At 42.8% G+C, this 26629-nt stretch overlaps 1 protein-coding gene across 1 annotated transcript in view; it reads right to left on the bottom strand.

Moving 5' to 3' along the window:
- Positions 1 to 26629, bottom strand: part of kank4 (KN motif and ankyrin repeat domains 4) — a 332794-nt gene that overhangs the window by 32458 nt on the left and 273707 nt on the right. The window contains exon 5 of the mRNA XM_084311231.1: positions 22297 to 25959. Within this exon, the coding sequence (XP_084167357.1) occupies positions 22297 to 25959 (3663 nt within the window). The remainder of the gene's footprint in view (positions 1 to 22296; positions 25960 to 26629) is intronic.

Genomic DNA, 26629 nt, shown 5'->3' with positions numbered 1-26629 from the left:
GTGGCGTTATGAGAGGATTGATTAAACACTGTGGCGGCGATTACAAGTAAGAGGCGGTTGAGACGCAGGGTGGCGAAATTGTGGCCGTTTTGAGGGTTATTATTGATGCAGTAACGATGGTATAATATGATATTAGGGATTCGCTGCTTGGTGACGTCATAGTGTTGTGGAGAGTATGTGACGTTCGCGGTGCTATGGAGTGAGGCAGAGAAGGTAGGAGAAAGGATTCGTGTTGAACTATATGTGCGGCGTTGGTTGGTATATTTGTTTTAAAAATTATTTTCTGTTAGAGTGGTTGGCTATTTTAAGCTTGTGTGAATTGTTTATGCTTTGGTTGGTACTGAGCGAATTGCGTGGATGAGCGGATCTTGAAAGGCACGGCTCCCGTGAGGGCCTTGAACGTCGCATTAGAGCTGGCTAAAGCTAGTTAGCTTGCAGGCCGTTGTTTTGTGGCGTTTGGGGGCGGCATATGTCACGTTTCGAGTTTTGAGGATGATGTTGGGGAAGGGGTAGATAACGTGATGGATAACGTGATGAATGTCGTGGCAGATTATGAATATCGGGGCAGGTTATGAATGTCGGGGCAAATTTTGGTTGTCGTAGGCAACGTTATAACAGCCGCATCGGTTGCCACTGCGCATGCGCGGTACAACGTGGATTGGGTCTGGTGCATTCGTGATAGTTCGCTCGGGGGACAGGAATAACGGGTAAGAGAATATTCTGCATTATGTAATATGGTTATATTTGTATATTGTGCATTGTATTTTTGTGTAAGCAGGGGAAGGGATGTAACATGTATAGTGGTTAGGTTAGGGGTGATAGTCAGTAAGGGTTTACTTAGGGTGCAAACAATACAGTGAGCCTATTGAGGAGGAATGAAATAATGGATACGTTGCCTATGATAGATCTGGGGTTCACAAACCGGCTATAACTGGGTAGTTTGTATTATTGTCTTTGATGCACAGGGGTATATTTTTAGCCAGGGGGGAATGAGTGAGTACAGCTCAATACACACAATTGTTAAGGGGATGCAGACCAAAGGAAGACTTTTGTCTTGTTTACATCAGGGTCCCCCAGTTTCAATTCATCAGATAGTCAGTAATACATTTATGACATACCAGATTTGCAAATTCAGTCACCTGTGTTAAAATACATCATAACTTTTATTGAAATCCTTAATATCATACATGATACACAGATAAACGGTAGTTTGAGAGTAGTTATAGGCTGAATTTGGGAAAATGCTCTACACTAAAGTTACATGTTGCTTGCAGTAAAGTCAATTTATCACACGTGTATGAAGAAAAGAGCATTTAGGACTAACCACTATAAATGTTATGCTGAAATGAGTGATGCTTACATGTATAATAATTAGAGTTGATGGGATATTTCCAGTTTTTTAAATTTGTGTAGCATGTACAATTGTAAGCTTGGAATAATGATGTTTTGTTTTATGTAGCTTGAATTAAGATGCTTGTATAGAATGCATTGATGTTGAAATGTCAGATGTTGATACTTGTTATAGCTTTAATAACACTGAAGATTTAAATAGGATAATGTTTATATTATTTGCTAAATGTTTTTGTAGTGGAATTTGATACAAGCCCGGTTGTGAAGCAGGATAATTTACTGATGCTTGTTTTAGATTGTTAAATCTTTAATACACTGTTAATATGGTTAGGACATGTGTTTATGCTTGGTTTAGATTGGTAGATCTTTAATACAGTGTTAAAATGTTGACACAAGCCTCCGACTTGTAGGATAATTTATTGATGGAGGCTTGCTGCGACATGATTGTTTTTATTGATCCTTAATAATTTTATACGCTGGGGAGGGGGTTGGCCTTCTCCCTGGGAATGTGTGATTAATTCAAAAACCTGGGGGCGGCTTGCCTCTGGGAAGATGAGAAATGTGATTAACCATTTAATGATTTACAGATGAAGGTTATTTCATGAAGTGAGGAGATAGGGTCTTTGTGTCAAAAGCCTTTGTGCTCAGGGGAGACTGTATGCATGGGTCATGAAAGAGGCAAAAGTTGAGAAGGTTATATTACCCAGGGGGGTAGGAATCCTTTTGAGGCGGGTCAATATGCCCAAGGGGGGTCAGGATGTACAGCTGCTTACAATAGCTGTTCTTTTATGACAGGATGAGAGAGATTAGATGCAACAGGATGAGAGAGGTCAGAGGTGAAGATGCAGGAGACAGTTGCTAATACAGAACACAGCTGGGTTAAGTGAGTGAGACAATCAAGAAAGTGGCATTCATTTGGGGTTATGACTTATGAAAGTTAACTGGTTGATAAGGGAATAATTTGAAACTGTCTGTGCACTGGACGGCAGGGATGGTTCTAAATTTAAGATGGGTCCAGTCCATCTTTGAAGTGAGGGTAGGAGTGCAGAAATAAGGGTAGATTGTGTTTAGCCTGGAGACAGCTGAGAGCAGGAAGGAAGGGAAACTAACGTTGTCTGTGGGCCTGAGTGATGATTAATGAGTTAAATGTGTGTGTTGAATGAGAGAGTTTTGATGCATGAGTGAAACAAGCGTGAATGGCTTTGTTTATGAGTGTTTACCTAGAAATGTGAGGATGAGCTGAGTGTCTTTTGATTTCAGTGGGTGCTTGAGCGGGGGATGGGCCCCATGTTCTGCCTTACATTACCCATACACACACACACACACACAGACACACACACACGCAGACACACACACACACACACACACACACACACACACACACAGACACACACAGACACATTCACACAATTTGATCACACATGCATACACACACACAACTTAGCTTTCACTTAAGGTGAAACTAGTCTTAAAAATAACAAAATGTGTTTAGGTAAGGAGTGTATCGAACCACTTGGGTTATACCATTATCATTTGTTTCATATCATTTGTTTTACTGAAGGAGTTTGTCTTTATTACTTTCATTTGATTTGATTTCTGTTGAATGTTTTGTAGGGATGAGGTATTGAAGTTAAATTTTTAGATTTCTTTTCTATTTTTAATCTATGTTGTGTGGCCTGAATGGGTGTGGATGGAGCCTGTAGAAAGAGAATGTGCTGGCTTAAGAGGTGTCAAAGTCACTGACATGTGTGAATGGTACGGTTGGGTGATGAGATGTATTGATTTACTGTTTTGGTTATGAAAGGTTTAGATGTAGAGTTTTGATTTCTTTTCTTTTCTTTCTAAATAACCATTAAGGTGGTCTGCGGTTGGAGCTGGTTAATTTCATTTGATTGGCTTTCACATCTGTTGGAGTGTTTTTTTGATTATTTGCCTTTTGTTTGTTGTTTCTCTGTCATGATCTGGTGAGAGGACTATTGGAGCGTGAGATGCATTGGGACAGATCGATGGCAGTTAAGTGGTCCCATTACGTTTTGCATAATGATTAACCATTTGGCGTCTCTTGAGAAATGTTTGACATATTGTATAAGGAAAATTTGTTCTGTGTTTTTGTTCCCTTGCAGTTCAGTCGGAGAGGGAGGATGGACCATCACAAGTGGAGGGATCATGGGGAAAATGTGTAGGAATACATTTCATTAGATTATGACACGATGGTGTGAACCCGTTCAGTCAGTTCCTGTGGGAGGTTGTTGGACTGTGGAAAGAGGTCGCTTGCGGCCCCTCCTTCAATATAGCCCCGGATACAAAGGCCGGAGGTTGAGACAAACCTCCAGACTGACGGAGTCGTTCGTCTGTAGATCCATGGAAATACAGTCATGGGACAGAATATGACAAGGTCCAGGCCTAAAAACATTGGCTTCAGCTGAGGCTGGCCGACATGGGGTGGAGGGGGGGGGGGGGCGAAAACGGTCAAAGACTGTGCAACCAAGGCGTTGAACAAGGGCCTCTGTGTGATTGATTGGTATGTTGGACGGGAGGTGACTGAACGGTAACAACTGGTATAGATTATGACACAACGCAAGAGTACTAAACTAAACACATACACATAGGTAAGATATTAGGTGTAGGTTATGGCCGACATGGAAAAGAAAAAAATTGTCCTTGCGTGATGCTCCTCCCTCCCTGTCGACTGTGCGCTGAGGTGGTAGGTGTTGTTATGTCCATGGAATGTTCATAAAGGGGGGAGAGGTGAGAAGACCAACTGAGTTGATTATGCAAAATGTGATTGGGCTGACTTGGAAAAGGAAGTAACAGGAGAGGAGAAGCAAAATGTATGAAAGAATGAATAATAATCTCTGTCTCCCCAGATCATGTAAACGGATACCATAATTTTAAAAAATTGTGTTTTATTTGAAATGTGTAATGTTTAGATTAAATTGTTTTAATTGTTTTCAACAAATAGGCCTCTGGCTGTGAGCCCAGAAGAACAAAGCCGGATGAAAGAGTGGTAAACACTGTTTCATTTAAGGCAGAGTAGGTTAATTGGGGTTCTGGATGAATGGGTCATTTGGATTCCCCGGGAGGGGGCCATAGTCAGGGGAAATGTGGGAAAGAAAAGAAGAAGACAAGAAAGCTAATTGATGATATGTACCAAAGAAAAATGGAAAAAGAAAAATGCAGAAATTTTGAAAAAAAATGAATTTTAATTTGGGAAAAAATGAATTTTATTATGTATGGTTAGAATGTATAGAAAATCAAGTCAATATATCATATGTGACGATAAGAATCGTCAAAACGGGGAAATGTGGTAATATTGAGTTGAGTTTCATAATTAATATGTGTGAATAATCAGAGATCATCACAGCTACCTTTCAATAGCAGAGTGGACTCAGTGGCTAAATAAGGAACCATACTTGAGACAGTTACATCAGATAACAGCAGCAACAGTTATTTCAACCCCCACTCAAGCAATGACTAATTTAGAGAACAAACAACACCTTCTTGAATTGACAGTATGTAAATGTAGAAGCAGAGACAGCTGGGTTGAACACAGGGCAGACCAGTTTAGACTTGTTGAAGCATGGACACTAACTCACAAACAAAGTAATCTATTAATCAACTGTTTAGTATCAAAAGGTATCATATGATGTCTGGTATCAGTCTAAGAAAGCACTGACTGTACTTGGATGATATTAGACATCTATAGCCATATAGAAGGAATGTTAAAGTTATATATTATTCATTTAAGAGGAGATTTCTGTTGGGACAGACCCATCAGGAAGACAATGATGGGGGCCACTAGCGGCCCCTCTGGGTATTGAGTCAAGATCCACACAGGAGATCAAAGGGGGGGGCAGCCGGCCTCCCCCCAGAGAAACCCAGAGGTGGGGGCAACCAGAAAACACCAACCCCCCACGGAAGGCGCCCACCGGGGATGCATGATTGGATCAACTGTAATAGTGCTATTTTGGCTAGACATGATAGGATATAAGGAAGAGACAAATTGTAATTCGGGAGCTCTCAGACCGGACCCAACCAAGGGGGTCTGGGGGCTCCTCCACCGCTTCGTCCACCCAGAGACTACTGCTGTGCTGTTTGCATTTTATGTGAGTAAAATCATGGGAAAACACCATTTGTTGTTTAAAGTTTAGTGTAAATCCTTAATATCTGAGACCAGATTTACTCATGTATAAATGTGTGCAGCATGGTCAATGTATGTTCAGATTATGTTATCGACTGTTTCATGTACATTATTGAGGTTGGAGATGTAAACCTGATTGTGATATTTCTGTACAACAGACAGCTGTTAATGTTTTCTGATCATCTTTTGTATGTAAAAGTCAACCTTTTATTCACCCTTGGCCCTGACTCAAATAAATCAGTTGAGATGAAATACAGTTCTGGTTTGTCTGGCCTACACGTTTTATTCCTCATCTGCTAAAGTCTGATGAGGAGACCAACAATTCTATCAAGTATGAATCTTTCCTCCTCTTTCCAGATAGTCAATCTCATTGTGTTGTGCTACAATAACCTCAAATTATTGTAGAAAGTCTGTGGGAATTTACCACAGGTGCAGTATGCCTAAGGTAGTGTAAGTTGTCCTCCTTGGGTTCCTATAAGTCCCAGGTCGATGTCTGGCAGCAGTTGCTGCCCACTGTTGTGGAGCCTGATGGCCACTGGTATGAAGGACTGTCCGAGGCGGTTAGTTGAGTGTCGGGGGGGTATGAGTCTGTGGCTTCCTTGTCACCTTCACCTAATATGTTTTGATCTGGTCAGGTGCGCTGTCACCTAAAATGTTTTGATCTGATCAGGTGCGCTGTCACCTAAAATGTTTTGATCTGATCAGGTGCGCTGTCACTTAATATGTTTTGATCTGGTCAGGTGGGCTGTCACCTAATATGATTTCATCTGGTCAGGTGCGCTGTCGCCTAATATGATTTAATCTGGTCAGGTGCGCTGTCACCTAATGTTAATATGTTTTCATCTGTGTCCACTGACCACTGACACACAGTGGGGGATGTTTTAAAAATATAATTTAATATATAATATAATATAATAATTTGTGCTTCACCTAAAAATTTGGTCAGCAGCCTCTTTATGCGTGCGTGGGCACGTGTGTGTGTGAATGTCTACATTTGTGTGTGTGTGTGTGTGCGTGTGCGTGTGCGTGTGCGTGTGCGTGTGTGTGTGTGTGTGTGTGTGTGTGTGTGTGTGTGTGTGTGTGTGTGTGTGTGTGTGTGTGCATCAACATATCCATCAGGCACAACATCACAGTGGCACCAGACCAGTGAAAACCGACTGAGACAGTGAGCTGAGGCTGGTCTTCTTGTTTGCTGTTGCTATTGTTTCAACGTGGTTTACAGCACGGAGGCCAACACAGACATTCCGGGTGGTTTCCTCATACTCTCCGCGCAGACCTCAGATGAAGAACAACATAACTCTGTTTTTTTTTTTACCTACTTTTTCTCCACCTTTTGCTGTGATTTTTCTCCCATCCCAATTTCCTCTCGTGCCAATTCTCCCTCCCCTGTCCTGATCGTTGCTCGCATGTGCCCCCCACTGGCCGGTCGTAGGGAGGGTAGAAGCCTTGCATCACATGTCCCCTCCGATACATGTGGAGGCAGCCAGCCACTTCTTTTCACCTGCCAGCGCGGACTCTCATTGGCGAGGTGTAACGTGTGGGAGGCTCACACTGCCCCCGCCATCTCCTGTCTTTGCTGTGCAGGCACCCTGACCGACCTGTAGGAGTCGCTGTTTACAACGACCAGATTACCACCCATCGACTTCCCTCCTGCTGACTCTGCCAATTGAGTCAGTATGACGGCCGGCCCAAGCCGGAGGCAACGCTGACAGCCGGATTCTAGACCGGTGTCTCTTGCGTTGGCGACGAGCTCAATGTCCGCTGCGCTACCCAGCCGCAACATAACTCTGTTTCAAGTTTTCATAGGAACAGAGTAAGAGAGCGGTGTGTTCATTCATGGTTAAAGACAGCGGAATGCTTTCTGGTGATATATGTCACATTATACACTCCCCCAAGTCAACAGCAAATACACAGGCTGTCCCAAACATTTTAAAATAGTTTTGGTTCTTCAGTGCAAGGGTTCAGTGGGTTGAATGAAGTCTTCAGACAAAGAATCATAACTCTGTTTTGAAATATTTGGGACAGCCCATGTATTTGCAGTCTAAATCACTTAGGGAGTGTGAATGTGATACATCACAAGATAATACTCAACTTCTACTGTATTTAACTGAATGAACACAACACTCTAACTTACCACCTTTAGATAATAAAGTACTCAACATCTACAGTTGTTAACTATGAATGAACACAACACTCTAACTCACCATCTTTAGATAATTACTGTAGGTTTTAAAAGATTGCTCCTCTGAAAATGTTATGAGTTATATGGTTCTGCATCTGATGTACTGTTTATTGTTACATCGGGTGAAGGAGTCAACATAAAAATAATGTGTTATAATATTAATATTCATATACAGTGGTAGATATTGTAGAAGATGCTATATCAAGCATTAATATACAGTGGTAGATATTGTAGAAAACGCTCTATGCTGCATTCATATACAGTGATAGGTACTGTATTGTAGAAGGCCCTCTATCCTGCATTAATATACAGTGGTAACTATTGTAGAAGACCCTTGATCCTGCATTAATACTGTATACAGTGGTGATATTGTAGAAGGCCATCTATCCTGCATTAACCTCTTGAGCCCTAGCCCTATTTTCTTAAAATCCGCCTAAAATACATACCTAAGTAAATGGAAGATTGCTCCACTTATATAAGGTCCATTTGCATGTTCTTGGTATCTAGGGACATCTATGGATCTCAGTGAATGTATTCCCAGTGTCAGATATATTGTGTCTATTACTAGGCTTGAGTAAATTGTAATGAACCAAAGGAGAATATCAATTCAATTCTTAAAAAAATTAAGAAATTTTATCTTTGACGGTGAATAACACCATGCAAAAAATTACCAGACATGAAAAACCTTCTTGAGATCATGTGTAAAAAATATCTAAGCAAATTAATAAAGGGAAGATGATTAAACAGAAGGTTTTGTGTCATCCGGACACATGCAATTTGAAATATTATTATAGAATATAGAATATCAGGCCTATAAATTGCCTTATTATAGCCAAGTCGCACATCTATGGATCGGGCCAAATCTCCTCTTTCCAATGGCCGAGTTCAATCTGGATTTAGTATCACCAGGCGTGCAGCAGGAACAGTGAATGAAATCTACTGTAAGTACAGTTACTTTTCATTATGTAGATTCCTCTTTGCAATGCCGTTTTTTGCTAGACTTTCACAGAAAGGTAGAGAAACTAACTGCGTTCTAATTTATGCCAATACCGTTCAGTTTTGTGGTAGATAATCCAGAAAAATAAGATAAATAAAAAAGTTAATACACAAGTCATTTGATTGACAGGAGCTTGAGTGTCGTCTTTCGAAATTCCAACGCCATTCGAAAGCCCTGGGTCTCCTCTCTAGAGTTCAAGTTTCTTTAATAGTTGTCATACAGAAGTACAGAATACTTTCATAACAGTAAGAAGCATTTTGTATGAAAGTATTCTGTACTTCTGTATGACAACTATTAAAGAAACTTGAACTCTCCTCATATGACTACAAACAAAATGGCGGCGTGCATTTCCTTCCATCGATATTCGCTAGTTTCTGAATACATTTTCAACATATTTCACTAATAAAAAAAAATTTTAATCCACTTTTTTCTCCTTATTATCAATTTTTCTCCCATCCCAATTTCGTGTATCCAATTCTCCCCTCCCCTGTCTTGAACGTTGCTCGACTATGCCCCCCACTGGTCGGTTGTAGAGAGGATAGAAGCCTTGCATCACGTGTTCCGTTCGGCACACGAGGAGGCAGCCTGTCACATCTTTTCGCCTGCCAGCGCGGACTCTCATTTGTGAGGTGTAACGCATGGGAGGCTCACACTACCCTCGCCACTTCCTGTCTCTGCTGTGCAGGCGTCTCCCAACTGACCTGTAGGGTAGGGGTGGACGGTATAAACGGTATACGGTATAAACGGTATGAATTTGCTCTACGGTATGGATTTTGACTATACCGTATAACCGGTAGTGCAGCTCTAAAATAGCAATGACGTCATGTAACCACAGCGCGACTATTTCACTCGCATTTGCCCCTAAAAATAGATAGAATTAGTCATAGATAATAGATATGTGCGAACTAGAAAAAGTTATTTAGGAGGCTTCGCGCAGTGGGTGTGCCAGCCCCTCCCGCACGCATGTAAACACGGGTCTACTAGTAGTCTAGTGGGACGGGACGTCTCCCTGAGCTAACGTTAGCTTAGCTACCGTTACAAAATGACCCAGTCAACTATTCACTTTTAGTTTAATACATGATGAGGCATTGTCTAACCGAACGGTATCTAGTCGGCCAGCTACCGATAGCTCCTGACATCAACAAACGCTCCATCAAGTCTAGTAGAGTAGACGTGTATGATAGCTCCGTTAGCCGTTAGCTCACGTTAACGCAAATTAGTTCACCGTTCAAAACGAAATGTCCCATTGAACTAAATAATTCACTGAGGCGTTGTATTAACGTTATATATCCGGCTAGCAGTAGCTACAGATAGCTCCTGATATCAATGTCTTATAACACTGATTCGATGCGTATTCGAGCTGAGGGCTTGCTAACGTTATAGTACCAATACAATAGGGTCCAGGTGCAGCGCCGGAGAATCCTGGCCGTAGCTCTGCTCGAGGCTACTAGAGTATAGGTCCAGGTGCAGCTCTGGAGAATCCTGGCCGTAGCTGGAGGCTACTAGAGTACACACAGACAGTGGAGCTTGTTGCGTGGTGGCGATGTCTCGCAGATAATACAAGTACAAGTCTAATTATATAATATATATATTTTATAAAAAAAAAAAAAAATTATATAAAATAAAAAAAAATTTTAATCAAAAACGATGATACCGTGATATATACCGTTACCGTCTATGCTTCAAATTATACCGTGATATAAATTTTAGACCATACCGTCCACCCCTACTGTAGGGGTCGCTGTCCACAACGTCCAATCCCCACCCATCGACTTCCACCCGCTGACTCTGCCAAATGAGCAGCCAGTACGACGGCCGGCCCGAAGGCAATGCTGAGACTGGGATTTGATACCGGAGTCTCTTGCATTGGTGACGAGCGCAATCTCCGCTACGCCACCCAGCCGCCGGCCACTAATAACACTTTAACCTATTGGTAAACAAACATATTGCTGAAAATATACACTATGACTGCTGTTTTGACAGGGTTAGGGTCTTTACTCTTGGCTACATTTGAAGAAAAAAACGCAACATTAATTCATACAGTAGTAGAGATGGATTTATGGTGTGATGTCATTTTGGGTCCAGTACCGGACCCCGTCAGGCTAAAGAGGTTTTTAATATACAGTGGTTTGTAGAAGGCCCTCTATCATGCATTCACATACAGTGGTAGATATTGTACAAGGCCCTCTATCCTGCATTAATACTTCATAAAGTGGTAGATATTATCGAATATTCTCTATCCTGCATTAATACTTCATAAAGTGGTAGATATTATCGAATATTCTCTATCCTGCATTAATACTTCATACAGTGGTAGATATTGTAGAATACTCTCTATCCTGTATTAATACTTCATACAGTGGTAGATATTGTAGAATACTCTCTATCCTGCATTAATACTTCATACAGTGGTAGATATTGTAGAATACTCTCTATCCTGCATTAATACTTCATACAGTGGTAGATATTGTAGCAGGATTTGACAGAATCTTCCTCTCATGCTTAGTTCATGTTGACGGTAGAAGGCACGCCATCATTACTTTTCAATGAGAGAATATGTCAGTGACGATGTTGACGCAACGGCAGAAGTTGAAATATTTAAACCTCTGCCACATATTTTCAAACTGGATGTTGAGCCTGCCAACAAAGAGTTTCTTCTCGTTTCACAGTATTATCACCACCAACAACCTCCCAATAAGTCACTGTAGCTGTCTAAAGGATATTGGAGAATGTTTACCATAGATTTGATTTGTGGCCTCTGTGACGTGTGTCCTTATTATGGTGTGTGTGTGTGTGTGTGTGTGTGTGTGTGTGTGTGTGTGTGTGTGTGTGTGTGTGTGTGTGTGTGTGTTCCTTGTGCATGTGCATTTGGCTGCCAGCCATGTATGTATATATGTATGTATGTATGTATGTATGTATGTATGTATGTATGTATGTATGTATGTATGTATGTATGTATGTATGTATGTATGTATGTATGTATGTATGTATGTATGTATGTATGTATGTATGTATGTATGTATGTATGTATGTATGTATGTATGTATGCCTATGTATAGTATGTATAGTATGTATGTATGTATGTATGTATGTATGTATGTATGTATGCCTATGTATGTATGTATGTATGTATGTATGTATGCCTATGTATAGTATGTATAGTATGTATGTATGTTCATTCAATCTTTATTTATACTCGATATTACACTGAGTAATTAAACTCATTTACAGTGCCGTCGAGATGTTACATACACAAGTGTCACAGTGTGTTCATAAATATAAAGACATCAGACAATCAGAATAATTAAGAGCACATTTTAAAATACATTAAAAAAAATCATTTAAAAAGAATAAAACAGCTAAAAATTAAAACAGAGGTAATAATTTTAAAACTATTACATATTGTGGTGACCTGATTGGTCATTAAGGTTCTAAACCGACCCATAGACACTAGAGTGTCTAGTTTCAGTGTTTCCTGCAGGGTATTCCATGATGTAGGGGCAAAAAAGCCAAAAGCAGATCTACCAAGTTCAGTACAAACTCTATAGGCACTCTAAGTGTAAGCCAAAAACTGGATCGTGTACGACAGGGTCCAGTGGTCCATTCCAATAAAGAACTAATATAATTTGGACAATATTTAATTATGGCTTTATAAATAAAAAGATTGCAATGCAACTTACGTCTCTCTGCCAGAGAGGCCCACCCAACCTTATTATATAGGATACAATGGTGAGTACCATAACTATCACCGGTGATAAATCTAATAGCTGAATGATAAACAGAGTCTAAGGGCTTAACCCTTTCACTGCCACACGACAGAAGGTTAACCCTTTACTATCACACAACCGACGGTCGCCACGGTTAACCTGCTGTTGTGTGGCAGTGAAAGGGTTAACCTTCTGTGTATTGTCGCAGTTAAAGGGTTAACCGTTTTGGTAGTGCGGCAGTGAAAGGGTTAAGAGTGGAAGCCGCTGCATGTCTATAAATCACATCTCCGTAATCCAAAACAGATAGGAACACTGCTTCAACAACTCTCTTTCTGCTAATCATAGGGAAGTTGGCTCTATTTCTATACAAAAAGCCAATATATTTCCGTAATTTACTGGCGAGAACGCCCACATGATATTCAAATGTAAGTCCTTCATCAATCCAAATACCAAGGTATTTGTATTCTGAAACTCTCTCCATATCAGAACTGTTCAGAGTCGATATATGCAAGTCACTATAAACAATATTTTTGGCTTTGGAAAACAACATGAATTTAGTTTTACTGGCATTAAGCACCAATTTTAGACTAATAAGTGCATCTTGCAAAGGAGAGTTGTAAATATTTAGTGGCCAGTTGCACAGAATCAGCAGTACAATAGACTGAGAACTGTGTCATCCGCGTAAAGGTGGCTTTGACAGCTGCTCAGAGATGAGACAATATTATGTATGTATGTATGTATGTATGTGTGTCTGCATGCATGCATGTCTGTGTATGTATGTGTACATGTGTGTGTCTCTGTCTGTGTGTGTGTGTGTGTGTGTGTTTGTGTGTCTGTCTCTTCTATGTCATTCTGTGTCTATACCTTTAGTGTCTGTGTGCCTGTGTGCACGTGTGCTCATATGCGTGCATGCATGTGTATGTATGTACAGTATGTATTGTGTGTGTGTGGTTTATAGAAGACAGGGAGGCCTGTAAGACATTGTGGAGCTTCTGGATGCAATTAGAAACCAGTAGAGCTTCAAATGGTGAAGACCAGGGGAGAGACACCAGGAGCCATCTGGACATTCACACACACACACACGCACGCACGCACGCACGCACGCACGCACGCACGCACGCACGCACGCACGCACGCACGCACGCACGCACGCACGCAGAGAACACACAGAGAACCCTATTATTTATTTATTATGGTTGTTGGATTCCAGACATTTTGGAGTCAAGTCTGATTCTGATTCCACATGACTTCCCAGAGTCGATTCCAGACCCTTTGGGGTTTCCTTCTTGATTCCAAAAACTAAACTGACAAGTCTTTTGCTGCAAATTAGAGATCCTTATTTGATTCCTTTTCTATTTTAACTGAAATACTGCCACACCAACAAGGCATTCCTTCTCTGTCTCGCTGCTGACTCTGGTGATTCCACAGGAGTCAATTCTACTCCGGAATCAATCTGGAGTCAACTCTCAGTTCCAGAATGTCAGGGGTCGAAGAATGTTTCTCCCTTGTCCTTTGTGTCGTAAACTAGCGTGAGTAGTTCACCTTGTTGTAGGAACCTTGTTCAGATGTAAATGGTCTGGTGTGGGGTTATTAAGATTAAAGATTAAGATTAAACTGGATTTTGAAGAAGTATTTTATTCATTGCACACATTGATAATGTCGTCATGCAGTGACACACACATGCGATGGGCGGCACAGCACACACGTTTGACCCACCCCGCAGACATGGGCTGCGGCGTGGGACCGCGCCCGGGGACCAATCCAAGTGCTCCTGTCCGCCTTCGTCAGGGACACGACAGCGTTAGCAATCTGTTGTGCATGTTTCTCCATCGGGAAACGCTTGCGAGCACGGGGAGAACATGCAAACTCCACACAGAAAGGCCCGGGAGATACCCCACCTGGGTAACTGGCAACGCGGCGACCTGGTCCCCAAGCGGGAATCGAACCTTGGACCTTCTAGTTGTGAGGCGACATTGTTAACCACTACACCACCGTGCCGCTCATATTGTTATAATTATGATAATATATATTGTTATTGGAGTTATAAAATGCAGTATTGACCAGGTGACCTACCATAACGCTTAACAGGTCACAAGAATTAACGCAAATTCAACCAAATCCACAATAATTGCAAGAGCTTACAAACTTCACCAATCCCTGTATTTCAGCATAAAACGGTTGCAATTTTGGCCAATTGTCGCAGTTAAGTGTAGCTATACTATAAATATAAATCAACAAATGAGCAGTAGAAGAATTAAATTACCTGTTTATTCAACGTAATGTGAGTATGCACATTCCTCACAATGATCTATCTGAGTACATCATTAATTTCAAGTTCAAGTGCTTTTGTTAGACACACTTTTGTTAATTTTGTTATATTGTTCAATAAACAATCGATAAAATTCCTATTGTTTGTAGAAAATATGGCATGTTTGGAAAACTGAGTGGAAAATAATGTCCTTTATTTTACATTATGCTACCAGATGCTAGGGACCCATACCCTACCATACAACATCTACAGAGAACACCTAAAGCAACATCTACAGCGATGGCATGTAGCGATCACAACCTAGTGGCCATCACAAAGAAAAGAAAAAAACAGAAGGCAAGTGCTAGAATTATATTCAGGCGATATAAAAGAAAAATGTAAACAAGAGGACTTTGAATGAAATTAATAATATCCACCGGTCGATTGTGAATACTAAAGACAATCTTGAAGAAGCTTTTGATGTATTTATGAAGATTCTTATGTTGATTGCAGATAAGGGTGCTCCATGCATAGATATGTACGAAAGAGATGAAGCTAAGAAAATAGCAAATCAGTCAGGTCTGTCTAGTTACAGAACAACTTACTTACTTACTTACTGGTTTCTTAACTTACTTACTGTGATATATCTGATGCCGACACACACATATACTGTACACATCCATACTGTACACACGTGCACACACACACACACACACACACACACACACACACACACACACACACACACACACACACATACACATGGACGTGCACACATTTGTCTACCATTTAACTGTACTTTATGTCATAATAGATTTGTGCTCAGTGAGAAGACTGTAATTAGTGTAGTACTTTACTTTGCTTCTGGGCCAAAAAAACATACAAAAGAGAGATGTGAGGGGAAACAAGAAATTTATATTTTGTATTTGATATATGTATGTGTGTGTGTGTGTGTGTTTGCGTGCGCACATGTGTATATGTGTTCTCATGTGCATGTGTTTATGTGCACAGAGCCAACGCGTGTAGTAGGATTCCATATTGATTCCATATTGTATTATTTGGAGGCCATCCAATGTCGTCATTCACTGTAGCCGGCACCGGGTAACATGTGTTCCCCCCAGTCCCCCCCAGTCCCACCTCCAGCTATACATTTATGACATGCAACAATAGCTGTGTCAGGCCCCGGGGCCTCTGCCCCATCCAACTCAATATAAAAGCCTCAGTGATCTAAACCCGGCAGACACGGAGAAGGTTGCTGTTGCCAAGACAAGAGACCGCAGGCTCAGAATCATGATAGAGTTATAAAGTAACATACTGTAGATGGGTCCCTGGATCTGTGCCAACGATACTTTACCGTTGTAGTGTTTTCCCCTCTTAGGGAGTGGCTACACCGATCCATCACAAGACGGAGATAAGGCAGACGGAAGGTACTGCTGTCTGTTGGTTTGTTTTTCTCCATCCTAACTTAACGCTGTGCCAGAGAGCGATGTCTGGCAGGAAGCCGTTATTATTGCGCACCAGGGGGGGGGGGAGAATCTATCTTTGATACGCACGGCGACGGGTTGGTGAATTCCCAAAGTTCATCCTCTCCGAAACCTTTCTGTCCATCAAAACGGATACAGATGTGGCGGAGACGTACTCGTGATCAGCGTCTACATAGCCGAGACCAGCCCTGAACTACAGCACTGGGACGGATAGAGAGGACTTTTCTTTTCAAATCAATATTCTTAAATTGTACTTACAATTGTACTTGCTGTTATATAAAATGGTCATGCATGCCAGCATTTTTTACTGCATCTGCTTGGCTTGTGTCAGTTTTCTACTGTTCATGGCTTATCTCATGATAAATATACAGTTTATTAAGTCTCATGGCACACTGGTCTAATGCACTGCTGGACAGTCAATACCCTTCACAGGTACAAGCTTAATGGAAGCCAGTCTGCTACCACTGATGTCCAAGGAGAGTGATGTGTATTACTGTCAGTTGATGGTTGTGCTGTTCGTGTGCACTAGAATGTACAAGGAGAGTGAATGTTGTGCACTACAAGACATCTTGTCATTCTACCATTGGTGTCCGTTGTACTGTGAAACTTGTTTTGGTACCATTGTTACCCAGACAAATTCCATAGACAAAGCCAATTTTGCACCCAACTCAGTTTAACGGCAGTTTGTATGTACACAAATAAATAGATAAAATGTTGTGACAATTGTGGTGGAAAGTAGCCTTAGCTGAATAAGTTACTCAGTCAGAAGAGACCTGATGGTTAATACAATTTATTAACTCAGTCAAAGTATCAATACAACAATAGTTAGAGTTGGCTGGATGACTCTCGACGAGGTGACTAGCTGGGACACCCGGCATGAGAGAACGAGACACATGTTTATACAAACGGGAGAGGGTGGGGGTCAATGGACTGAACATCTGGGGAGGTGAAGGACTAGGGGTAGGGCCGATAGGAAGGAGAGATGAAAGAGAGAGAGGGGAAGGAATGGGAGGAGGGGTGAAGAAAAGATGGGTGAGAGAGATTAAAGAGAGAGGAAGGGGGGAGTTTTATATACCACACTATATTATAGTCACAACATTTTATCTATTTATTTGTGTACATACACAGATCTTCCGTGACATGGGACACACATTTTCCATTTCTGTCTATGACCCTCGACGCTATCCGTAGTCCCCGTAGCCAACTGTATAACTTACGCTACCGCTGCCGGGGATCGAATCCGGGTCGCTATGGTGGTAGGCGAGTGCTTTCACCTCAACACTACCCAGAACAGCCTCACCCTGACCTTAACCACCCCATTACCTTACCGTTAACTAAACCTTAACCCTAACCATAACCATGAACATAACCCTAACATGTTGTGCTATGTATTCTTACCGTATATATATATATCCACATCTGTCTGTACATACCCCTGCATATAATAATTTTTACATATCTGTAGATACTATATCTATATCTGTACATATCCCATCCTACTCTTACTAGTTACACTACTGACCAGTATGTCGTATTACCATAGTGGCTTTATACCTGTATCACTGTACATATTAATACTACAACTCTGTACATACTGATACTGCACATCTGATTAGCACAATTACTCAGTAGTACTAATCTATATAATGTAATCACCTGTACATTGTATATTACTATTGCACTTTACTGTTACATTTGGACTCTGGTTGGATGCCAAACTTATTTTTGTTGTACTGTACTTGTGCTGTATAATGCCAATTTAATATTTAATATTCAATTACATTTGAATATAATATAAAGCTGCTTTGAGACTCTGTTATGTCACAATAACAAAGTCATCCAATGGCTGAACACACCAGTGCTGGTTACATTGCAGTATCGCAAAAAGTCTTGTGAAACACGTCTGAACAATGAAAACATGCCTGTCAAAGATGCATATATACTCCCTCCCTATATCTGCATACTGCATATCCTGAACCACACGAGGGCCGTGCCAAGCCATTAAGACAGCCGAGGCTTCACATCACAATAGAGATAAAAACTTAGGACCCAGGGAAAATAGACCGTGGCCCCTGAGCGAACGCTGGCACTGTATCAGAAGGAAACGGAATAACAAGAGCTGCTTCGGCCAGAGATAAGACGGGCTGATGGATGGTGGGGTGAGAGGGACATTACAAGCAGTGGAAACACTGGCTCAGCATCAGAAGGAAATGGCGTATTTGAATAGTTGGAGGTATTTCAAAAGAGGACATGTTAGCCCCCCCCCCCTCATTTCAACAGGAAGTTAAATTTAAAGACGCTTTTAGCAAACTCTGAGTCTTAACAATAGAGCCCAGCCAATACCATAAAAAAAGAAAATAATATTCAAGCGGGAGTGGGGACATTTCAATCAGTGTAGTGATAATAGCCTGTTGGCAGAACACCTCAAGGGAAATGGCATAGCAGAGTGGCTTTAGGAATATCAAAAGATAAAATAGATCTGCTCAATGAATCTTATCATAAGAAACAGCAAGATGATTAATAATAGGGTAAATGGGGGATTTCTGTACCATTCAGAGTGGTAATAATGGTGAAGAACTACAAGGGAATTACTGTACATAATAGAGTAGTTACCAAGACGTGTCTGAATTATGTTCCAATTGACCTATCTTGATCCTCCAATCAAAACCGTTGCAATCAAACTTTTTTTTTGTCCGAGGGAAGCGGCGGTTTTGATTGGAGGATCAAGAAAAGAGGGCGGGTTTGAGATAGGTCAATTGAACCCTTGATATAAAGAACCATGCAAGTCTGTTGTGAAATAATTTGGTCCATCTGTGTATGCTATTCACAGTCATAACATCAATCCAAATAACTTGTAGTGTGAACCGTGATACATCGCTTATCTTCTATCTTTAACTGTGAATGCAAACAGCACTGTAAATTACAATCTGAAGATAATTAGGCTCGAAAACACTGTTTAATGAAAACTTAACGCAGACTTTTGAGTCTTTTGAGAGGATAAAATAAATGTCTTCAAAGCGAGGTATCTTTGGTCCCTGTTTTACATTAGTGTATCGTTCACATACAGTATGCTCTAGAAACTAAACTGTGGCCTTTTGTGACTTTTGCGGTACTGGTCGCGGCCGACCAGAAGAATTTCAAGTTCAAATCTGTTAGACTATGCAGGTTTGAGCCCACTAAGGATGTGGCGTTTACTCTAGTGATAGCAGGGCATATCCACTCCAATACATACAATATTACATTCAAGTGATAGCAGGGCATACAGTATCCATGCCAATACATACAATATTACATTCAAGTGATAGCAGGGCATATCCATGCCAGTAGTGGTGAATATATTGGCTGATCATCAGAAAGAAATGGCAGAATAGAGTAGTTAGACGCATATCAAAAGACAGGATATGCCGACCATATTTAATTTCAGCATGGTCCCATTGAGGTCTCTGATTACAATAGTGCTCTTTATACAGTACAATGAGAATTTAAGATATATTTTTTTACATTTTCATCTGAGCAGAGTACTTTCTCAGCACAAGCCACGCTGTTGCTCATACTACTTCTGGCTAGTTAGCCGCAAACAGCAGTCAGCTTGTACAGACAGGAACTTAACCCCATTGACTTTGCATTCGTTTGTGGCTAGGCTAACTAGCCGGAGCTAGTATGAGGAACAGGATGAATTGTGCTATGAAAGGACTCTACCAATCAAGATCATCATTTCTGAGTTGCAAATGGGGCTAGTGTTCCAAAAATCTGAACTATCCCTTTAAAGAAGAAGAGTTTTAGGATTGTCCACACAGGGACAAGACAAATTTGCTGAAAACAATGTGACAGTGCATCAACAGACAATATTTCAACCTGTATACCATTATAACAGGAACGTTCAGTTGCTGTCCAAGCCGGCTGCAGATTATTAATGATAGCGGGACATTTATATAAAGCCATGCCATCTTTTTGGAACTAACTTGAATCTTAACCCATTATAATTAGGGATGTCCCGATCCGATCACGTGAAGATCGGGATAAAAAAATTAAAATAAAAACAGGATTATTATTTTTTTAACTTTTTTTTTTTATTCAACAAACATGACCATGTTCACGTCTTAAACTTTTATTGTCACACAGAGCAGAAGAATTTTGCCAAAACAAACCAGCTGCAGAACGGCAGACCAGCCACACTCTCAGACCCAAACGCATTTCCTTTGATTTAATTATACATCAAATGATTGCAATGCCTCGCTTGAATGAAGTTAACTTTTCACCTGGATAACGTCAACATTCAGGGTGAATGTAATGTGAGAAATTGGGATTCAAAAAAATATATATATATTTTTTTGGATCGGATCGGGAAAGATTGGTATCGGTAGATACTCAAAATCACATGATCGGGATCGGATCGGGAGCAAAGAAATGTGATCGGGACATCCCTAATTATAATGCATAATATAGTTTAAATATAAGATAATTAAAAACGATTATTACATGGCGTTTTCACATTCGCCGAAATGCTTGCTTGTGATTGGTCAATAGCCCCCCGACTGCGGTCATTATTTTTCAATAATGACCGCTGTTTTTTCAATAATGACCGCAGAGCGCAGCTGTTGGCAATCAAGCCCACTGACACACACTGTTTCAGTGCAATTAGACACTGGTGTTCTGCTGCCGGCGATGACAGGGGGCGGAGCGACGAGCGGAGCCAGAACACAGCGGAGCCAGAACAGAGCTGCTGCCCGCGATAATAATAATCACTTTATTTGGGCTGACAGAGCCACAGAACAACTGCGATTTGTCAAATGAATTAGGTATATTGTTAGTAAGTTAGCCATGTAATAAGCGGGATAATGTATAGCCTACTCGGTCATTGTCGCAAAATAATTGACCTTCACTACGTTTAAAACACCTCGGCGCGGCGCCTCGGTATTTTAAACTCCGTGTCGGTCAATTATTTTGCGACAATGACCTCGTAGCCATACATTATCCCTTACATATTCTCTACACTGTTGTCTACACTGTTATTTCTTGTTTCAAAAGCCAGAGAATAAACGTGCTTCCATTCTATAGGTATAACAGGATGATAGTATTTTTTCAGAATACCGTAATCTGATTAGAAGCAATCTATTACTCCCTGACCCTGTTTACAAGAAGCCCCAATAAAGACGGAGGTATGAATATTCAAGTCTTGTGGATAGCAGCATATTTCCATAACCAGAGTTGTGTGAGACTATTTGGCAGATAATCAGAGGGAAAATATAATTATAAAGTAGACTGGGGAATATCTACTGAAGGAGAACTTGATCATTTTGATAAAAAACTGAAAGAGAATTAGATCGTTTTGATAAAAGACAGACAGACAGACAGACTGTAAAGTGCTTTGGATAAAAGCGCTATATGAATGCAGTCCATTTACAAATAGATATAATTAAAAGGTTGAACTATATATACAGTAAATAGGACAAGAGGTACCAATAGGTGGGTATTTAGATGGATAAATAGACAGAAGGCATTACAAAATGTAGTTCAATTGCAATTTCTGAGGGGAAAGCATTTCAGACAGCCTCCTCAACAAGGCAATGCTGTGTATAATCCCTGGCCAACAAAGTAGCAAAATCTGAGAAAATCCTTAATTAAACAAAAAATGCACACAATAATTAGCCTTTCTCAAAATGCACACAAGAATTTGCCTTTCATCTTCCACTTTTCCTTATTGGAGTTAGCTTCTGTGCATCAGTATAGTATGGAACAGCTTTGGTGATGTGGATGTCTTTTTTTTTTTTTTTTTTTTTTACTGAGCCACAGTTCTACTTTGATCTTATATTTGCTGGCTGCTGCTTCATCTTTCTGCCCGAGAGGGCATTTCATATTTTCTTCTAATAAGGGGAATTTATTTTGTCCCCTCATCGCCCCTAAAATCATCCGGTGTCTAACTCTACATACTACATAAGTCATGACTGTGATCATAACCGAGACACAGGCCTGACAGTGTCTGCCATACATAATGTAGATTTATTTGTGACAGCCCACCACAATATCAGACCTGCCCACTCAAAATCGATCTCAGAGAAGTAATGGAATAACACATTTACACTATTTCTTGTTTACTATGCACATGGTCTTTCCACTACTGTATATCTTGCCTGACCAGGCCTGTCACCGCCACAAATACTGTGCACCTGTGGTAAACAATGCCTACCTTGTTCTTGTTTGCTGGCTGCAGCAGCCTTCTGCCCAGGGGAGTAGAAGGCAGAGAGTACACTGAGGGAGCTGACCAGCTGATTCTGAATGGAGCTCATCTTGGATGGACCTGGCTTTCCCGCAGGCTTTCCTCCTGCTGTTGCTGTTGCTGCTGCTGCTGCTGCTTTCCCCGCAGGCTTGGCTGAAGCTCCCTTCCCTGCTGCTGCTGCTTTCCCTGTAGTTTGCTTCACAGTCTGTTTCTGTGGCACAGGACTCTCCTGCTGGCTGACCCCCTGCTGAGCTCCAGAGCTACTTCCTAGCTGGGCCCACTGCTCCCCAAGAAGGCCCGTTAGCCTGGTTACGACTTGACCGAGGGCTGCAGGGGAAGTTGGGGACTCACTGGAGCCTTTACGAGAGAGTTGTTGAGCCTCCACAGAATCACGGCGAGAAGCTTGGGCTTCACTTGAACCACGACGCCCTTGGGCCTGGCCTTCGCCTGATCCACGGCATGCTTGGGCTTCACCTGGGCCTCTGCGAATGGTTTGGGACTCTCCAGAGCCCTTGCGAGAGCCCTTAGCCTGGGGTTGAGTCTCACTTGACGCTCGCCGTGGAGGCTGGGCTTGGACTTCCCTTGATCCACGGCGAGGGGGCTGCTTGGTGTCACCAGACCCTCTACGTTTGAGTTGGAGCTCTTTAGATTCCCGACGAGAGCCAGAGGCTTGGGGCTTGGGCTGGGATTGAGTCTGGGCTTGGGGAGGTTGGGCTTGGGTACAAACTTCACTGGACCCTTCAGGTGAGGCCTTGGATAGGACTTGTGGCTGAACCTGTGGCTGAGCCTCAGGAGAGGGGGCTTGGGCCTCCGCCTGAGGTGGACTCTGGGATTCAGATGGTGTCTGGGGCTCATGTGGCTGCCCCGGGGTCTCACTAGATCCCCTACGAGGACGCTGGGGTGGGGCTTCGTCCGGGACCTGAGATGAGGCTTGTGCCTGAGTTTCGGGCTGGGGCGGCGTCTGAGGTTCAGATGGCTGCTTTTGAGCCTCACTGGATCCCCGGTGTGGTCGTTGAGGAGGGGCTTGAAGCTGGGGCTTTGGCTGGGCCTGATCCTCGGGCTGGGGCTGTGACGGGGCTTGTGCCTGAGACTGCTCAGTCGAGAGTCTACGGCCTCTTTGAGGTCTCACCGGAACGACCGTCTTCACGGCTGAACTCTCAGACACTACTATGACTATGCTTTCAGTGACACTTTCAGTCACAGTCTCTTTGGTTGTAATGCTCACAACTTCACTTTCTAGCTTTACTACTACAGGCTCTGACACAACTTTCTCCACTTCAACACTGTCCATCACTGCACTCTCTGTGAACGTACTCTCGCTAGCTTCTGCTGCGTCGTCTTTGATCTCTTTCTCTACATCTGCTACAACTACAACCCAGTCTTCCATCGTAGAGTCTGTCTCCATCTCTACACTTGCTGCCACTGCAGCATTTTCACACGTCTCACTTTCCTTTTTCACTACACTCTCTTTGGCTGCACTTTCTGTAACTACGCTTTCAGTAATGGTAACTTCTGTGACTACACTTTCCTTGGGGACATTCTCACCAACCACTCTTTCACTATCCATTATTTCGGTCACCGTAATATCTATTTCTACAACTCTTTCACTGACCTCACTTCCTATTACTTGACTCTCTGTTTCCACTGCACCGGCTGGGTTGTTGTCCTGCCGTCTCTCTCTCTCCGTCTCCGTTTGCTGGTCTGCACTCTGTGCAGCTTCTGTCTCTGTCACCCTGTCCACGGTGCCTACTCTCTCCGTCTCTGTCCCTTGATCTACGCTGCTAGCCCTGGGCCTCATTGGATGCTCCATCACTGTCTCTACCTCCACTGTCTCTCGGTCCACCCTGTCTGCAACTGGTGTTTCTGTCACCTGATCTTGAGTGTCAACTCTTTCTGTTTCGGTCCCCTGGTCCATGCTGTTGGCCCTCTGTCTGGCCGGATGCACATCGACCGCCGTCTCTGCCCCCATCTCTGTCACTTGGTCGAGGGTGTCAATTATTTCTGTCGCTGTCCCTTCATCTATGCTGCCAGCCCTTTCCCTGGGTGTGTGTATTTCTATACAGATCTTCTCTGTGTCTGTTCCCTTGTCAACTGTATCGGCCATCTCTGTCTCCGTCTCTTGATTGGAGATAACTACCTTCTCTGTTTCAGTTCCTCTGTCTACGCTAACCCTTCTCTCCAGAGTACACACCTCTACTGTCACTCCCTCACTCAGCTGCAGGATCCTCTCCTCTTTCAGCTTGTTCTCCTCTACCTGTTCTCTCAAATGGCCGTTGGTTGTCTCAAGCTCTTGGCTCGCCTCCGTTAGCTTAGTCTCCAGCGCTGTAAGCTTAGCTTGCAGCTGATGGACGCTAGCTAGATCCTCGTCACTGGCAACATAAGGCCAGAGAATACCCTCTTTCACACAGCTGACTGCTGTGACAATTGCAGTTACTGCAGGCTGTGGTGTTAATTTCTGTGCTGTAATGTCCTCTGATAATTGCTCTGCTTGACTCACTAATGCTTCTCTTTGTCTGTCTGATTTCTCTGATGGCTGTGCTTGTCTCTCTGGCTCCTGTACTGTAACCCCTCCAGTTCCTCCCTCTGGTGCGGAACTCTTAACTGATTCGTGACGTATCTCCCTTTCTATCTGTGCCACCCTGCTCACCTCTATGCCTCCTTCTTTCTCCTCACCTGTGGGCTGTTCCTCTGACAGATGGCCCAGAGCTCTGAGGCTCACCTCAGGCTCAATGGGTTTCTGAACCGAGGGTGAACCTGGTTCTTCAGGAGCTCTGGGCCTTTGTGGCTGGGTGTGTGCTCCGGGATTGGTTCTCGGAGCTGTTCTAGAGGAGGAGGCAGAGATAGAGGCCTGTGCCTTTGCCTGGAGCTTGGCTTGGGCCTGGAGCTGTAGTATCAACCTCTCTCTCTCCTCCCTCAGCGAGCAGATCTGGGCCTTGAGTTCTGGGATGGTTCTAACCTGCTCTTCCAGCTCTCTGACCCGCTTCAGTGCTACTGTGATCTGCTGGTGCAGCCCGCCCCGATCCTGGGGCACACACCTTTTTTCTGTCACATCTGCCGAAGCACGGAAAACGTTTTCAGATGAGCCGTTCTCCGGCGTACCCACCACCCGGTCTGGACTGCTGGAATCAGATGCCTTCCGGTGCTGGACGGTGACAGGCATGCTGGAGGCTCGGAGAAGGTTTGGTCGTCCCTGGAGCCCAAACGCCTTTTCCTCCAGCCCCCTAGCCCCAGCTCCTGCCTCTTCCCTAGGCTTGGCCAAGGAAAAACTGCCCTGACTGGCTGTCACCCTGCTGGTCTGGCAGGACGTTGTACCCCCATCACTGGGCCTGAAGTCAAAGATCTGCTGGACCTCTGTAACCCGGGACCTGGGCGCGGGTCCCAAGGTAGAAGTCCCAGACCAGGCACTGTCCCTGGGGGTTGGCCGTGCTCCGTGTCCAGGGAGGCTGAAGTTCCTGGGCAGGGTGCTAAATTTGGGCCCCCGGGCCCTGCGGTGGATGTGGACCCTCTTGATGGTGTTACCCTTTTCGATGTCATCAACATACTTGAGGAAATCCAGATCGAGATGGAAGCCATAGGGAGTCTCCACCGAGTAGGGCAGCTGCTTCCTCTGGACCACACCCTCTCCGGCCTTCGCTGTGAAAAAAAAATAAAAAATGTAAATGTAAATCAATCAACTAACCTCAATTGTACAAATTGACACAATTTGTATGAATCGATGTCTGTATCCTGTTTCATGCACAGAGGGACTACAACAATATGCTTTACAATTTACATCTCTCAAACAACAGAGACCATATCCCAAGGTTATTACACCGATTAAACACAATCATCCCATTGTGCGTAGACAATGGGTGTACCATGTTGCACACACGCTGCTTGATTATGTAAAACCATATCACACACCGGGATGTAATTACCATGCGGTGATTGTGCTGAAACACACTCATCGGTATGCAAAACACCACACATGCTGTGTCAACTTGTGCAAATGAGGCAGGGGTAGCGGTTAGCAAGGACAAGGACAAGGACTGAAAATGGCTATTTTTAACCTCCTGATCTCGCCATGGACGTCCAAAGAGGGGAATGAATCAGATTGGTTAGAGAGAAGAGAGGGGTAACAAAACAGATGAATGAGGGGGGAGAGAGAGAGAGAGAGCGAGAGAGAGAGAGAGAGAGAGAGAGAGAGAGAGAGAGAGAGTATTGATAACTGTAGATGAGAAACAATGATGGGGATAGACTGAGAGCAAGAGAAAGAGAGAGAGAAAGAGGGTAGAGTGAGAAAGAGAGAGGGGGAGAGAGAGAG

The sequence above is a fragment of the Notolepis coatsorum genome (assembly GCF_963971535.1).
Source record: "Notolepis coatsorum genome assembly, chromosome: 3".
Taxonomy (NCBI): Eukaryota; Metazoa; Chordata; class Actinopteri; order Aulopiformes; family Paralepididae; genus Notolepis; species Notolepis coatsorum.
Note: the sequence above shows the minus strand (reverse complement) of the source record. Positions and strands in the feature narration are given on the sequence as shown.